The sequence below is a fragment of the Protopterus annectens genome, chromosome 7.part0 (genome assembly GCF_019279795.1).
Source record: "Protopterus annectens isolate FY-2018-M chromosome 7.part0, PAN1.0, whole genome shotgun sequence".
Taxonomy (NCBI): Eukaryota; Metazoa; Chordata; order Ceratodontiformes; family Protopteridae; genus Protopterus; species Protopterus annectens.
In genome coordinates, this window is record NC_056739.1 from 1,472,612,991 (window position 1) to 1,472,631,715 (window position 18,725).

Here is an 18,725-nt window from a genome sequence, read left to right on the forward strand (position 1 = left end):
AGGTATGATATGCAGTGTGAAATCATCCGTACTGTCATCTACATCTGTACTGCTAACAACATATATGTTGATTAAGGTTCATGGACTTTCAGATCAGACTCAGCAAGGTAATAGTGCAGTGCCTCCCATTATGAGTGGTGTCTCCACTTTGTGGGTCGTGATAACTGTTGGTGTGCACCATTCAGTGTTTTCACAGACTGACATGAAGCTATGTTTTACATGATCTGTATGTGTAGAGCAAACTGTTTTGCCATATGTGTATGATACAACCAGGGATGTGGACAGGTCACATGCAGCCTGAGTCTAGCTTGTACCATCATAGTTATGGTTACAGGGGCTCTGTAGGGTTCATGTATATGTGTTTGTGTATCTGTTGGGGGGCAGTGTGTTTATGTTATCCAACACCCTATCTGTATTGCTTATTCATGCTCAGCACTTGTTCAGAACATGTAAGCACTTCATGAGCTACTAATTACTATGGCACTCAATCCTCCTCATTTCCTACAGGTAAACACTGTTTATACTTACATTGCCTGCTTGCTTAGAGTAAAACATCTGTTGTACACACTTTCCTTACATATCTAGTGGGAAATAGTTAAATATTCAGGCATGTCCAAGTGTCAATTCCCAGTGTTATCGCCTGTCTATATGACGAATATGGGCATCATGAGGCAATATAGAAATTGTCTCGTGTACACAGTCAATGCTCTCCTCCTAACATACAACACTACAACCTGTGGGAGATGTACATATGTAGCCATGCTGGAGGTAAAGCTCTCTCCAACCCAGACTGAACCTGACAATCATGTGGGGATGTTAAATGTTTGCACCACACCACACTCATCACATAGTCTCACTAGATCTCCACCACCACAGGCCACACATAGTAAGGCTTCAACATTTGCGGAGCCTCTCAATACTACTCTGTCTAGGCAACAGAAAACTCCAAAGCAGAAACACAGGCAGCCCCCATCACCCAACACAACACCAATTACTTATAGCCCACAGACTCAGTGTGCCCATCAACTACAGCCAATAGGGCGATATAACGTGCCCAACACACTAGCCATAGGTGACTCTATAGGCGGTCACACTGATGTCCCACTCAGCAGGCTACACAAGGTGATAGTCACTTTCAGCTGGCTGTCGAGTAACAGGATCCACAACATAACCTATGCACTCAGTTCACTCCTCAACAGGTACAATATGACTGTGTCATTCTCCATGTTAGTGTGAATGCCCTGAGATGTAACTTCCTGGACTACATGTACAGAGACATGGAATAGCTCTCCGATCTTGTAGCCCAGGCAGGTGTCACCCTAGCCCTGAGAAGCATTTGGCATTTGTCCAGACTGAAAATGCAGTTCAAGGACTGAATTATTCACTTCAACAGTTGGCTATGCTTCTGGTGTCATTCCAAGGGTATCCAGTATCTGTCTGCTTTGAATGACATGGTCGAAAGAACACGATGCTTTGGCACAGATGGCCTGCACCTGTCGGCCCTGGGATTATGCATAATGTCTAAGGCTCTTGCTGCTCCTATAGTGCCTGTTTTAGGCACGGTTCAAATAACATATTCACCACCATAACAGGAACAGGCAAGCAAAACCTCAGGGTAATGCTATTTAATGCTTGACATCTTCATCTCAAATGCACTCACCCGAGGCACTCCTTGTAATGGACCACTTTGATATCTCTGCAGTGACTGGGACCTGCTTCTAGGCTCCTGAGAGCACCCCTGCACTAACAGGCTATTACTCAGACCACACCTTTCAGCCATGTAACTAGGACTGGAACACCCACGGCAGAGGTGTGTCCATATTTCCCAAGGATATACACACCTCCAGGCTGGTTGCTTAGCACAATGCATCAGAGGTAATCCAAGTGCAACTAACTGTGGCCATAACTACTATACAAATTGTAGCTTGCTACAGATTCCACACCATACCCCACGGTTAACGGTCCTCACTTCTTGGTGTACTGGAAAGTAGGGTTCAAACTGAAACTACTGATGTGTGACTGACACTACCCCACCATTAACTGGGATACCTACTCATGTACCCACACATTAGGCCAATGCTTTCTGGGATTCATAACCTCTAATTGGCTGGATCAACCTATCCACACCACCACCAGGGCCAACAATATCCTAGACCTGGACGTTACCAACATGTGTGACTGGTGTTCCACACCTGGGGTTATCTCCTCGTTGGTCAGATCCGAACGTACACTAATCACCCTTGTTATCCACATCCTGGCACCACACCCTTTACGGAAAACACAGTACAATATTTCTACAAAGCCAACTTCAGGCTTCTTATGACAGCAGTAGTAAACGTCATGACACCCGTGCAGATGGACAATACAGTTACAACCACTGAATCGTACACAACTGCACTTAATTAGCACTTACACAACTGCATGGATCATGCTATCCCAAACAGAGCCATGATGGTACCCACCAGAAAACGGACGCCACTCTGGTGGTTCACTGCCATGGATATAATGTACAATAGAAGGAGGAGACTGTTGCAAAGTAGAGTACAATCCCATGAGTGGGGTAGCTCCCTGGTCAGCCTCAGTAGGAATCTGAGATCCCTTATCAAATCCTCCAAAGCTAGCTACATAAACATTACTGCGACTCATTCCAAGGACTACCACAAAGCGTTCTAGAGGTATGTCACTACTCTCGATGGCGATACACACATCTGCTCTGACATACAGCAGTTAGGCACGAACATTACAGAACTGACTGATATTGGCAACATCCTGGCAGATAGGTTCAGTGCTAACTTTACACCCCTCTCACACCCTAAAGGGCCCAAATCTATACAGGAACAATGTAGAGTCCCTGCGGTCACAACTACGCAGTTCAAAGCTGCACTCTCTAAAGCCAGGAACACAGAATCCATGTACCGTTCAACATCCCAGGCTGCGATTTACACAAACTTCAGAACGAAATGGCTCCCCACTTGGGCACCAAATTCACTAATAGCCTTGCATCAGGCATTGTGGCCCCTGAATGGCACACAGCAACAGTTATCACACTCCACAAACGTGGCGCCACAATGGACCAGGGGAACTATTGCCCTATACACCTGACTAGACTGTTCTGCAAGGCTATGGAGCACATCATCATGGATCTCATTCACAGAGACATTGGTGGCCTCCATACCTTTGATCCCACCCAGTTTGGATTTGTTAGGGCCAGACCATGACTCCTAAACCTGGTGGAGTCCTTTGAGACAGTTACCAAGGCAGTAGATGAGGGTAAGGAGGTCCACACAGCCTACCTTGTCCTCTCAAAGCCTTTCAACACCGTTCCCCATTCTGGTATTGTCAACATACACATCCACCTGCACATCAACCTCTAAGTCACGAGATGTTATGCAAAGTGGCTCACGGACAGAATCCACAGAGTGAGGGTAGCATACCCTAGTTCCTACTGTAAATCAGTTACAATTGGCGTCCCCAGTCCTCAGTCATAGGGCCCCTCATGTTCGGTATATGCTTCTCTGAGGTACAGGCTAGCACAGAAGGACTTACCATGAATAGGTTTGCAGACGACTGCAAACTAGGGGCCGTGATTGATTCACCAGCTGATACAGACATTCTCCATAATGGTGTCACTGGGACGGATACCTGGTGTCAATAACATGGCCGCAAGCTGCATGCCACAAGGTGCATAGACATCACCTTTGGATTACACCAATCAGCCGCTGACTATCACATAGATGGTAGTCCCCTACATACATAAGACATAATAAGGGATCTTAGAACCCAAGTAGATAGCACCCATTACTTTGATAACCATATTGCCAAGGTAGCGTGGATATCCTTCTACGTGGCCACCCTAATCTCTAATGGGTTTGTAGCCAGAACAAAGGCAGCCATTGTACCTCTCTACTCATGACTTATGAAACACATTAAAGGGTACAACACCCCATTTGGGATGTACCTTATGAGACAACAGCAACGGCTTTAAATACCACAACATTACCACATCAAGAGGATTACTGACCTCCGAAGGATGACACATGCAGCCCAACTACAGAAACCCCAACTGTACTCATTTGCATACTGCATACTCAGAGGTGATCTTTGCTGAACATACAAGGCCCATGTCCAAAACAATATTGATGGATATGCTCCACATAAGCAAAAGCCACTGAGAGCCACATGCTCTGGGATATGTACCTAAATGCAACGATGACTAGGACGTGCTGGAGGGATACATTCCTGACCCGGACACTCACCATGCTTTGGAACATGATTCCTATGTACATCAGGCAGGGACCCACACTAGCACTCTTCAAGAGATACCTCGATGGGTGGATGGGAGACAGACATGTACGCCAGGGATCACTGCAGCGACTCTGCTGTACAGAGGTGCAGGAAACAAATGGCTCTGCTGTTCACAGGCACAGGACACTAACCTAGGGAGGTGCCACAAGTGAAAACACTGTAGTTAGGCTTATGAATGGACTTGGCCAGATAGCATAGTACCTAACTATGAACCTATGAAGCTATTACATGTCCTTTGTGCAGGGATAATTGACTAGCTCTTCCATTTCAATTAGCTGTCATGCTGATACACTGTCTGGTGACTACAAGTCATATGTATCCTGTTATTGTGTATTGTACATGCCAATAGACATACCTGATGTTTGCGTAATATAACAGTAATGCTATGTAAAATGTTAGACATATCTACCTACAATACTGTAAATTTCACATTTTTGCAACAATATCCCATAATGCAAATCATAATTGCACAGCAGGACCACCTTAGACATGTTATTCTCAGTTATACGCCCATACATATGCCTACTGTTACAGTATATCAACATATACTATCCCCTGTTATGGCACGTATTTGTTGGACAAACCCTGCCACTGACAGCGGCTGAAGTGGAATTGTGTTTAAAGTCCTTACTTAGCATCCCTTGTGGTGTATGAGGTGTTTACCTTGTGACCCACAGCAGTACACACAATTTCTACGAGCATTACTATGCTCAACAATACATCACTACATAATACCTTTTCCCACTATATGCTTTGCGTACACTTTCATTAATACAGAACAGGCACTACATACACTAACATACTGAGTGTTCTACATACCTTCTTAGTAGTCCGAGTTGACGATATCAGTCCTATTCCTTTTCTTTTTTAATGGTTTTCTCGTATGTACATATGGTTTGAATGTATGACAAGCCATCCTTTTATACGTAGATACCAGTAACATGTGGTATCCTGCCACCAATTGGTGTTCCGGAGTAGATGATTACATGCACATCAGCTGTGCAGCTACTCCATTAGCCAATTACATGGCAACAGTGGGGTATAATTGAATACTCCACTTGGGCATTGTCCCTTTGCCCTACCTTCGAGGAAGACGGCCTGGATGTGTTGTTTGTGATGAATTGCAACAGCTATATGGAGAGACAGAGATATTTTAACTTCATGGCCCCCGTGGATTGTGTGTTATGGCTAGAGGATGTAGTTCTACATGTGAGTGTAGCTGTTATATCAGCCGTCTGATACGGGATTATTGCAAACAAACCCTGTAACATTGGCGTCTATTCCATTGTACAACAACAACAATTTCACATAGGGCCATTATAGTGTGTCTCTCACAAGGTATGTTAAGGCTTCTGCAGATGACATAGAGTGAGTGGATGTTTGTGATGTTATTACAGTCTGTATTGCAATTGTTTCGGGTGTGGGGCAGATGAAGGTGTGTAGGAACTGCATTTATAAATATTCCATATGTGTGTGAGGGCTCCTTCCCGAATTGAAGACCTATCATTTAGTAGACTAATACTATGGTTATCGCAGGCGTATTCATTAAGCCATTGTTAATTGGTTCCTATATAGCATGCAGGTGAAGTTGGTCCTTCAATCCCTTCAGAAGTACATCGGTATGTAATGAAATGTTGCTACATGAAAGCTGTCTCGTGTATTTCTGTCACAGATATTTGCACTCATTGGAGTTGTGTTGGTGACTGAACCTCTTTGGCTTGGGTTGCCACCTTTTCAAATGGCCATAGTAGGACATTTGCAGGACACACATCGGATTTTAGAGGCCAACACATACTCACGGTCAGTACAAAGTATAGAACTTTACATATATGCCTATATAAAAGCTTATATTCTTGTAGCGGTTTACTTGCTTTTCCTGTTTCTTATTACATGTAGGTATGTTAGATACAGATGACTATTCTATGCAACCATTACATTAACTATGGAACATGCAGAACGTCTCGAGATTGTAGGACATTAGTATTTGTACTCATTTTGGTCAGGACACTACCGCACATAGTGGGACTGCCCCTTGCAAGGTGGGACAGGTGGTAACCCTATGTTTAGCTTATGTCCATACCACATATTTGTAATAGTGTATTATAGCAGTAACCCATGCCTGGGTGTGAGTAATGGTGAATTTACCCACGGTTGGTGTGGCTTGTTCATGAGGGCAAAGCCTGAGTGGCCAAACAAAGACAACCGTGGGTAAATCCAGCATTACCCACACCCAGGTGTGGGTTATTGCTATAATATAGTCTCCATATCCTTTGTTCTTAATGTTCGGTCATAGCGGAATGTGTGATTGCTATGGTCCATGTTGTGCACATATTTGAAGACTTCAGCTGCTGTATACGGCATACCCACGGATTCAGGAACGCACACACTTCCAACAACCACATTGCTGTTCACAGACTTCCAAACCCCACAATACTGAACACTCAAACTTGCGACAGTCAAACTCCCGGAACTAACACAAAAACAGAACACACACAAGCACACACAGACACACTGCTACCCATCATATCCAAACAATCCATCCTACACTACATATGGCCAGGTGGCCATGCCCCATACACAACCCATGTGGGTGGCTGTGCCCCCCACACCACACCTACTATAATAATCTACCTCCGAGATAACACGAACAGACATATGAAGCAAACACACTCACACACACACATTACAGTCTCACAGAAACACACACCGCACTCTGAACACACACTTACACACACTACAGCAATCAGAAACACACTTAAACACAGCACCTACCTGGACCGCAGCACCAGAAGCACTAACTAAATGTCCCTTAACATCGTGATAATAGTACTCTCTGTTCTAGTGTTCTGGTACTGTGGTCTTTCGGTCTTTAAGCCTCGTGAGTACGCGTGTCGGTATGTAAAACATTCAGTATTTGGTAGTATCCTATTTATATGTACCTCCATGGTTGTGTACATGTTGTTAACCTATCTATATATTTGCATATATATATGTATATCCGTATATATCGACCTATATCTCTCCATCACCCTTTCTATCTCTATATTATATATATATATATATATATATATATATATATATATATATATATATATAGAGAGAGAGAGAGAGAGAACACACCTTTCATTAGGTACATGGCGGTGTATACTATTTCCCGAACTCCGCCCTTTTGTGTTTTAACCTGTCACAATACACACCTGCCATTGGTACATCTCAGGTAGCTTAGTGGTAGGTGATTGTGCACATGGTTGCGTGTTCTACTCCTGGCAGTGGTCGTTTTACCTTTCAGAGCAGGCACTATTAGTACAAGGGTGAATAATGCAGATTTCAGTGGTTCTGGCCAGCTTTGCCCGTGATCTGTGCGATACTCAGCAAAGGTTAGACCTGTTTTACGCATATCCGTGTAGTCATGTTTAAACTACACTTACCGGCACTTGCCGGCGCATAAACCCGCTAACATGTGCTTAAACATGCTCTAATGACCTGCATCCAACATCCATTATTCGGGACATCGGAATTACATAACAGCCCTTGCAGGTCGTGGAACCAGGAACATGCACGAGACAGTCAGTGGCTTTACCACTGGGGCATCTGGGATATGTACAAGTGTTATGGTGTTTAGTATGTGGACTGTACTATGGCTGTTCCTCCATACTGCAAACAAATGTGTAACTCGGTTAGTTTACATATGGATGATACCTATTAATGGTATGTCCAAGTGATGCTTAATGGATGTGCTCCAGCTATGGGAATCCATGTCACAGTGAGCCACACACTGTAATGTGCCACACCTTGCCACAACCATAACTGGAGAATGCTGGGATGACAGATACCTGTCATGGGTACTCCCCATGCTTTGGAACTACATCCCTGATTACATTATATGGAGCCCCTCATTAACACACCAGGGAATCCTTGCAGAGTGGGTGGGGAACAGTGGTTACACCCCAGGGATCCCGCAATTGGCTCTGCTCCACAGAGGAACAGTTAGTTAATCAATGGGGTGGCGACAGTAGACACATTTTGGCTAGGCTGATGAATGGCCTCTGACAATCAGGCATGTACCTACCGATGTACCTAGGAACCTATATATACAGTATCAACACATGCTGTTAGCTTAATTTACTGTTCATTTGTTGACTTACCTTGTACCAATAGCTGTTGTGTGTGCAATAGTTGAGGGCTGCCTATGTAGGATGCACACAGTAGACCACCTATACATGACAATTTACAGGTGGTCGTGTGTGTGTGCCATCCATTTTACTGTGTGTGCAGGTGGAGAAGTGTGTCAGTCCGTAGGGGCCTACACTGTCAGTGTATGTGCTATACGTTCTCCCTTTACCAAGGCATGGGCATATTGGGCATGCCTAAGTCTGCCTACTGGGGCTGGCACAGGGTGTTCGTGGTCTGAATCTCTCTGTGCCTGTGATGCCCTTGGCAATTGTGGTGGGCTGTGAGGGCCTTCACCATTATGTCCCTGCGGCAGCTGTTTCTGCAGGATCATATTATGTAGCATGGCACATACTATGAAGATGTGGGCACACGTGCCTGGAGAGTACTGCAAGGCTCCACCAGATATGTCCAAGCAACGGAACTGTGATTTCAGCATCCCAAGCACATGCTCTATGATGATTCTGGTTTGTGCGTGTGCCTCATTATGGCCTTCTTGCATGGGTGTGTGTGCATTTCTGATGGGATTCATCATCCACGGCTCCAGTGCATAGCCAGCATCCCCCACAAGGTGGCCATATGGGATGTCCCCCCGACAAATACCTGGTACAGCTGTGAGGCATGCCAGATGTGGGAGTCATGGTAGCTTCCAGGGCTGCCAGCACACATCCATGATAATGCCCTGGGCATTGCACACAACCTGGCAGTTGATGGAGTGGTATCCCTTGCGGTTTATGTAGCACCTACTATGCTCACTGGGTGGTGACTTGATCTGTATATGCGTGCAGTCTATTGCACCCAGTACCTCCGGGTAGTCTGCCACATGGTGGAAGAGGCGCATATTGCTGGTCAACTCCTCCTGAGTTCGGGGGAAGTATATATGCTCATTGGCATGTGGTAACATGGCATCCAGGAACTGGTGGAGTACCCTGGATGCTGATGCCTGTGAGATCCCCATGATATCTCCAGTTGGCCTTTGAAAGGTACCTGTGGCTAGTATTCTCAAGCTTACACATACCTTCGTGTCCACTGGGATGGGTCAACCACTGTTGTTTCTGGCTCTGAGGTGTGGCCAGCACAGCTCAGTGATTTGCTGTATGATGTCCCTGTCCACCCTGTAACGCTCTACTATCTCCAAATCATTTAGCCCCTGGTAGGTTACCCTTGGTCTGAACACTCTTCTCCTCCTCCAGGACCTGAGGTGGTTGTCAGCGTCATCCTCCACACCACCTTCAGTCTCCAACACATGGTGATGAATCACAGCTATGGCAGCTCCCAACATGTACATTGTAAAAGTTCCCCGTCTGTTTACACTGATGGTGCAGTGTTTGGGAATACACGAGTGTGTGTGAGGTGTCTTCACACTTTATACTATTGTGCTTTGGACACTGATGATGTCATAGGGTGTGTATGTACAATCAGAGCTGCAGGGTATCTTACGTATGTGTTTTACTGCAGGTACTGCTATTGTGGTGCCTTTGGTGTTGAATTACATTTAGCTGCCGTGGATCACCTCTTGCCCTTGCCTTCACTTTTCATAACGATTCCCCTCCCATTGTCCAGGCATGCATCCAGCAGCCTGCTTTCTTGTTTTGTACTTTCCCAACCCAGGATTGTGTTGTGAAATGTGTTTTATAGCCGATCTACTGCAGGTTTGCTTAGCTCTGTGGTGACAGTTCTCTTTTCTTTGCAATCCGGCACCTCCCCTATCCTGTTCTGCAGGTTGCTACTAGCAGCCTTGTTAGCTACCGTCAATGGCCCACTATTAGTTAATAGGTGTTAATTACTCAGTTGTACTCCAGTTACACTACTGCGGCATTTCCTTATTGTCTTCCCGTAACCTTCCTGTTTTAGCTGTGGTGTGCGCTGCGCGCAGCCGTTTACCGGGTTTCGAGCACGTTGTCATTCACGTACACGTGAGCTTTCGGTCACCATGTGTGCTCTCAGCTAAGCAAAGCTATGGCTACATCCACACCCCTATCCTGCAGCTTTGCTTAGCAATGGGCAACTCAGATTAGCAATGCTCCAATGTGCTTACAGCTACGGTGGCACACCCCACTGCTGATGTTATGTATACCTCCAGGCCACTCCTCGCTGTTGTACTGCTGCACCGTATGGTACATCCTTAGGCCGGTGGGACACTTGCAATTCAGTATTACTTGCCTCATTTGCATGGCATTGACTACTAATTCATAGTTACCAAGCTGAACACTGTCACAGACCCTTAGCAACCCTTGCACCTTGGTTGTGGTGTAGCATGCATACCATTGACTATTATGGCGAAATCATGATTTGTGTTACATTACAATTTTATGACATTGGTATATATTTTCCTTGTGTTCCCGTTTGCGCACACATGCCCTGCGGTTGTACTTTGCGTTAGTGTGGCCATGACATTAAATGTTATTTTTTATGTGTTGTGCATGTTTTTTTATGCCATTGGCTGTATATTTAGCCATTGGCATATGTTAACTTTGTAATACGTAAGTTTGGTGCACTTTCATGGCTCTGATGTTCTGTTTGGAAAAATGTAAACCATTTTTTTTGGTTTACATTTCTGTATGCTTAGGCTACGCCTGCACCACTTCATGAATCACTATGTACCTTCATTTGCATGCTGCACTACTGTGCATGGGGTTATTAGCATGCATGAGCTGAGAGCTGCTCAGATCTGGCATACGCTGGTAGTGCATGTGGAATTGGATCGTACCTGAATTGCTCGGCGGCCATATTTGGTGTTATACTGCCTACGCTATGCCTGAGCCTGGCGCAAGCTTCATGAATCCCGGGGAATATCTTTGGAATTTGCTAAGGGAGCCATATTGGTTTTCGGCTGCAGTACTGTCACAAACGACACAGTAGCTTGATAAACAGGTATGGTAAGATAGAGTATGTCTCTGCAACTTTGGATATTAGGGCTTTGAATTGCTAAACCACAAGACCACATCATCATGCAGCTTATAAGTGGAAGTGGAGAGGGTGGTGCTGGAAAATGTGAAAACTCTTTCCTGCTCAGTCAAGCTCAGATTTCATTGCAGCTGAAGAAGTGTGCTATGAAATTGTGGGCACAGTGCAGTGGATACAGAATCCAAGACAGCTGCAATGGGGCTCAGTGCTCGGCAGTACTTAGCAGAAATTCTTGGCTGTCCACAAAGTTCCTGTTCAAGGGCGTGAAGTTACATCATCTTAGCTCCTCTCTGCAGGACACCTGAGGTCCATAGGAAATCAAACTGGATATAAATATCAAGGAAATGCTGGAAGTCATTTATGCAGCAAGAACATTCAGAGCCGTCTAGGTGCCAGAGATTTTTATAGATAGTTACACACAATACCACAATGATGTGGTACATAAACAAACAGAAGAAACACACTGGTGTCATCGATGTAGGCTAGCAATGCAGGCCTGGGAGCAGGCACTGCAATGCCAATTACTTCTAACAGCAAACTGCATGACCTCAGACAAGAACTGCATGACAGAGCAATTAAGCAATACCTCAGCAGATCAACATGAATGAATGAATTGCTGCACAAGGAAACCTTTTCAAACCTAGCCAACAGTTGTGGTGTGCCAGAGATAGAAGTCTTTCCCTCTATGAGCAACAGAGAAATAAATAAATTCTGCTCTACAGCACCTTACATCCACATCTGGGAGAGTGAATGTTTTTTTCTTAAACTGCAGATGTCTGCTTTCTCATGCTTGATTCCATTTCCTTTCTTAGGGTAATACAGAAAACAAAGGAGGAAGGGATAAAAATGATTATAATTGCTATAATTGCTTCTTTTTGGCCAAGACGACAGTGGTTCTCCCACCTTCTTCAGCTGACAAAGGAGAAGCCCTTCCTGTTGCCACAGTGTATAAACCTCCTGATGCAGTGCAGGGAATCACTCATGCAGCCCATTCTGACCACCATGAATCTAGCAGCTTGGAAGATATAACCTTGCTTCCCTTTTGGCACCTTTTTTCCAAAGACATGTTAGATGCCATGAGATAGCTAGCAAGTCAAGTACCAAGAAATCCTACCTAGCAAAATGGAAAATATTCTCCCTGTGGCACCAGAAGGAAGTTCTTACATGCCAAATAGGAGGATTTCCTCAGCTTTAATTCACTGGCTTTGTTTACATATCAGTGAAGATGTATCTTTTGTCTATTTTGCCTACCTGAATGTTCATCTTCCACTGATATCCAGACCAGTTCCTGAAGGGCATCCTTAATCTCATGTCTCCCATGTGGAACCTTGTTCCATCCCAGTAACTGTGCTTTCTAAAGCCAGTTTAACAACATAGTCATTATCTAAATATATATATTTTTTATTTTATTTTATATTTGTTAAACAGGTAGATGGCCTTTTAAGGGACCCTTTTCACCCACAACCCAGAAAACAGTCACTCAAGGTAGTTTACTTTGAACATTGACTTTACTTGTATGACTAATATGCTTGTTTTTCTTTCATTTTGCTTAAAACCCATGTATAATTTAGCCACTCTGTCTTTACTAAAACTTATGGCAAGATGCATAATTTAAGAATTTATTCAGCATGTATTTCCTATTCTTTCACAAGCAGTAGTAACTAATCAACAGCTGCAGGATGAAAGGAGATCTGGCATACTTTGTTAAAGTTACAGGACAACAACAGTCTGTGGTAATAGCTAAATGTCTGCGTCAGTCAGCTGGCTTTATTTTTAAGGAAAACGTAAGTTTAGAAGAGTGAGATGATGCTTTATTCCCTGAAAGCTACACAATGTTAACAAAATAGCAAATAAAATTAATTTTGAATGGTGTGCTCATTTTAGATAGATTCTTGACCTGTGTCTTAATGTACTTTGGTGACATTTATACACTTATTATTTGCACTACCACATGGGGCGACAATGGAGACATGATTCATTTTAGGTTAATAGTTGAATACTAGGCTAACTGAGCTAATGGGCCATATTAAGCTTGGCCAATAACCTGAGGTCAGAATCAAACCCTGTACCTTGTGTCTACAAGGTGAAGACCTTAAACATTATGCTAGATCCACTTAATATCCCTAAATTGTAACCTATTTTAAATAAATTATTTCTAAAACCACTGTTTTAGCTGCTTCACATCACAGAGACTTTCAGTTAACTTTATCCTTGGTGACAGCTTAGGGACAGCATGGGAATGCATCCACAATGCATGCATGGGCTCCTTCATTAAAGGCTTTGTCCACATTCTTAAACTGTCACCATGGCAATGTTGCCATGGAATAAAGAAAATATATGTGGGTATGTATATAATAAAAAATGACAAAGATGTTTTATTAAGCCACGAACAACATAAATTAAGAACACTGGGTAGAAAATGCATCCACACACTAAAATGCATGTCAGAATGTCAGCAAAACACTTTAAGCCTAGACAGTGCCCTAATGTAAACCATATTAATCTTATCCTCTTCCATAATATGCCACCCTTTTGAAAAATGTTTAAGCTTTTAGCACACAAAAGTGCCTCCTAATGGCTAACATATAAGTGTTATCTTCACAGGCATTGATAATTCTGGGAGACTTCAATGCTGATGGAAGGTATGTCTCAAAAAGCAAAATGAAACAGATTAGACTGAGAAAAGACCCAACATATCACTGGCTGATTGGGGATGATGAGGACACCACAGCATGTAGTGGAACCGACTGCTCTTATGACAGGTAATTATAATTGTTTTAAGATAGTAGGCAATGGTCAGAATCAGCTAAATATTAATTACCACTTTTTCCCAGTGAACAAGGTGGACACGTGCTTTTTTTACTAAATGAGAATGCTTAAATCTGAAGTGTTTCAGTTATTTTCTTTCATGGTCAAGAGTCATTTCTTATTCTGTTCAGGTTGGTTTATTTTCTACCTACTGCTGTTCCATGGAATGTAAAAATATATATATATTGCTAGTCCCTCACCAAATAACCTCATGTGGCAAAATCTGTATGCAGCTTCTTGACAACTTTTTCCAGTCATCATTCATTCACTGAAATGCCACTCTTACATTGAGCAGAGCAAACAGAATCAGATGAACTGCAATACTGAAAAAGAATAGTAGACAAAAACTGCCCTGATACCTCAAGTCTCAAATAGGAGAGTGTGCTGGAAAACCTTGCCTTTTTAATTCAGTCAGTGAATAGTCTTAAGTCAGAGGCAGTCCATTAACAGCAGCATACCTAAGTATATATTAAATGCCTTATGTGAGTGTCTGTCGCGTTTGAGTTTGAACACATCACATTTTAGTGTTGGTCTTAAGCAAGGGTGGGTTTTGTTCAACCCACTTTACATATTCTTTTTTTGGCATCTTTTACTACTTCATGTACATAATTTCCTGTAAATCAGTAATTTCCTTTGAAAAACCTTGGCTGAAACCTGAACGTACAGGCAATTTACCACCTGCTACCTTTTTTGTTAAGAATATCTTCAGAATTAAGTCTTTTTTTCTGTGGGTGATTGCTGTTTCATTTTCTGGTTTATGCTAGTGTGTATGTGCTGCTCACCATTGTCCACTCAGTCCATCTCAGTGGAGAATTTATGAATTCAGTTGGGAGGGTAGGCTAATGGTTAAGGTGTTTGCCTTACAAACACAAGGTACAGGGTTTGAATCTCACAGGGGATAATTGGCTAGGCTTAAAATGGCTCGCAAGGGCAGTTAGCCTAGTACTAATCTATGAACCAGTCTGTGAAAATCCATACAATCCTCAAGACTGGCCTTGAAACTGGCTGTATTACTAATTTGCTTGATGTGTAGAGGGGGCTTGTTCCAAAGGTGGGGAGAACATTGCATTAGAAACTTGTTCAGCCATTGGCTCCTATTTATTTTCTGATGGAAATAAAGGTCTTTGTTGCAGGCATTTGAGGAGCCCTTAATTTTACAAAAGTGAAAGAGTGTGTGCAGAGCAGGGAATTTTAGGGTATGAAAAGTTAAGCAGAGGTCACCACAAAGGAGTCTGTGGGATGCTTAGTGCAGGTAGACAGCAGCAGTCTAGTTGAATGGATGAAAAATATTTGATTTTCTTGGTCAAGAATCTTTGGGGGGGGTCTGCCAAATTGGGCATGGTGCTTAGAAAGGTACAGTCTGCAGGGAGTTGTTATGTTCAGTGGTAGGCCTGACAAGGGATTAATAAAGGAGCTGAAAATGCCTTTGAAGATTAGTTGGGCTAACTAAAATGATTTGTGAACTATGATGGAGGCATGTTAGTGAACTGATCGTTTGTTGTCAATATAGGTGTCCATGTCTGATAACTGTGCAGTTTTTCTAGTGGTGGAGGTGGAAGTGTTACTAACAAAGTATGAGCCTGGGAATTTCTGTTTTCCAAACAGAAGTACACTATATTTCTTATCATTTAAACAAAATAAAAAACCACAGGAAAAGAACTGCCAAGGTCTCCTATTTAAAATAAAAACTTTTGTCTTTATTCAGTAAAAGACTTGGAAGACGTCTTTAGCATTTATTTCCTGTGTTGTTTTCTATGAAGGAGGATGGCAGGACACAGGCAGCAAAGATTTTTTTTTTGGTCAGGCAACCTCTTAGCATTTAGTTTGAGACCATGGTCAGCATACAGGAGTTGGCATAGTCAAGCCCCTTTTGAAGTATCTTATAGTCTGTAGGAGATCTGACAATCATTCCCAGTTTTCAAACATCAGGAAATGTAGTTAGCTATATGCCTTGAATGTGCTGTTGGATATAAAAAAACTATGTGCCAAAAAGGAAAGAACCCACGACCGAACCCTTTGATATACCATTAGTGGCATTCTTTTGTTCTGAGGAAGTGCTAACTGCCCATGTGAGTTTTTACCAATAGCTAGTTGGCTACTTAGAAGACAAATAATAGCAGCATGAGGAATTGTTTGAAAGGTTTCATCCATTCTAGGATAGGTGATATGTATGGAATGGCCACTGTCCTTGACTTAAATGACAATTTCAAAGAAATTAACCAAGTTTAGGAGATAGGATCTGCTAGGATCTGCCTTTGAAAAAGCTGAATTGACTAAGGTCTAGGACAAAGAGATTACAAATGGCTAAATTAATGACTTTGGATGTGATATGCTGTGTAATTTTATACATGTGAGGCTAATAGAGGCAGTATCAATGGCTTTGCAGGTAGCACTCTTATGTTAAGTGTTGGAAGATCAAAAGGCTGTGGGTTCTATTCCCACACTAGGTGCTCGGATTAGTTTTTCCAATAGTGACACAAGTAGTGCAGCATAAGGAGGCTTCTACATTCTTGGGTGTGTGCTCCTTCATATGAGACATTAAAGCAAGGTCTCATCTGTATGAGCTGGTGATAGCTCAGGTGGATGTAAAAGATCCCACAACACTCATTGAAAATAATGTTTTTGCATTCCAAAAATAGAAAATCACAAACTGTAATCATAACATATAAAAATTAAAATTCATCAAAATTGTAAATACATTGACATAATGATAACATAAAAGGAAAAATAGACAAAAATATTAATAAAACATCTCTCTCTCCCATTCTTTCAGCCATAGCCATAGTTCAGTTTTCTTAATAGTTTCTTCCTTCCATATTTTGTTATATAAAATTTCTATAGTTCATCCTATCCATACAAACAATACAATGATTTTAGTGCAGCACATCACTTTCCTGAGGGGATATGAAATTGTACTCACCAAATCTAATAGAATGCATCATTATAGAACACATCTGATGTACTTACTAGTAACCAGAACCTTGTCACCCTAGAACAATTTTAAAAATGCATGCTTTGTACTTTCCTCTACATAGCATAATGAACACTGGCTCTCTTTTTATTTCATTTCTGGTTTAACAAGTAACTTTTTAAGCAAAAAATGCAAAAGAAAGTTGGTACATTCCCATACATAAAGGGATATCTTTTGTATATGAAGTATTGCCCACATTTCCGCAAAAGGCAACGAATCTCAAGAATCAATGTGATAATAAGACATGTTAGGTGTTTGTACTATAATTTATTATGGTCACATAATGTAATAATATTAGTTTTCATAACTTAATCTTCCTATACTTCTGGATAAATCTTTCTCCTCCAACTTTATGTCTGTGGAGTATCGTATCAATTCAGAAATGATGCATATTTCATAGTCTACACATGTCCTAACAAAGTCAAAGAATGAACAGTCCCTATTTCAGAACTTTAAAAGAATTCAAAGGCTAATTAAACTTAAGCCTCTTCTTCTTTTTATTGTATAGTATGCTTTCATTTTTGGATTTAAATGTAACCCACATACAAATTGAAAAATTATACCCAATAATTCTGGTGGTCCATAGTGGAAAAGCATAGGCACTTCTTAAATAAGATATTTTTTTTCCAAAATGAATGTATTAATAAGATGCATTTTTATTGAAAGTAAGACATCTACAACAACTGGAAAGGCCACAGAAATACCTCACAAAGAGGATTACCGGCCTCAAACAGATGCCCTACTCAGGCCGTCTCACATTAGCACTCTTCAAGAAAAATCTTGATGATTGGATGGGAGATAGGAAATTCACCTCGGGGATCACTTCTGTGGCTCTGCTTGACAGGGGCACAGGAAAATAATTTTCTTGGGTGGCAAAGGCCAGGGTACCGTTTGGCTAGGCTTATATAGGCCCTAGGGCCAATAGCCTAGTACCTACCTATGAACCTATAAAGGTTTGCCAAAATGGCATTTATCAGCGATATTACTTCACAAATGTCGCCATTGCTGTGTGGCACATTCTTGTTTCCCAAATCTAAGTTCAGGTATCGCAGTCCTTCATGTTGAAAAACATTTACCACATAATGTCGCACCCCTTTCCAAACCCATTAGTTTTCAGTGTGTTAAGTCTTAAACCAACTAGTTTTAAAATCTGGTCGTATAACTCTTTGCATTGCCTGAGAATGTTTAGTGAGTATGATTAAATCATCTACATACGGTAACACAAGAGGCATATACACATTTTGCATTTGTCAAAATAGCATGCCTTATCGCCTTTAGATATCACAGCACTCATTATTATTGTAAAAGCAACTCCACTAAAGGCATAAATACACCAAGCCATCCATTTACTAAGTTCTTTAAAACAGAAATGTCATATATAAATTGGATTAATCGTAATAGTTGAGGCACAAAATGAAATGCTCTTAAAATATTCCAAGCATGTAAATGAGCATTGTCAAATGCCCTCTGTGTCACAGGAGACTGTTAGCTTCTATACTTTCTCATATAATGTTACCTGCTTCCACTTTAAATCACCAGTAGTAAGCCCTTGAGTATTTTCCTT

The 18,725-nt window shown here is 42.1% G+C and overlaps 1 protein-coding gene across 2 annotated transcripts in view; it reads left to right on the forward strand.

Annotated features, from left to right (window-relative positions):
- Positions 1–18,725, forward strand: part of LOC122807082 (deoxyribonuclease gamma-like) — a 925,207-nt gene that overhangs the window by 610,657 nt on the left and 295,825 nt on the right. For both annotated transcript variants that reach the window (XM_044078020.1, XM_044078021.1), the window contains exon 7: positions 13,987–14,144. In XM_044078020.1, coding sequence (XP_043933955.1) covers positions 13,987–14,144 — 158 coding nt within the window. The remainder of the gene's footprint in view (positions 1–13,986; positions 14,145–18,725) is intronic.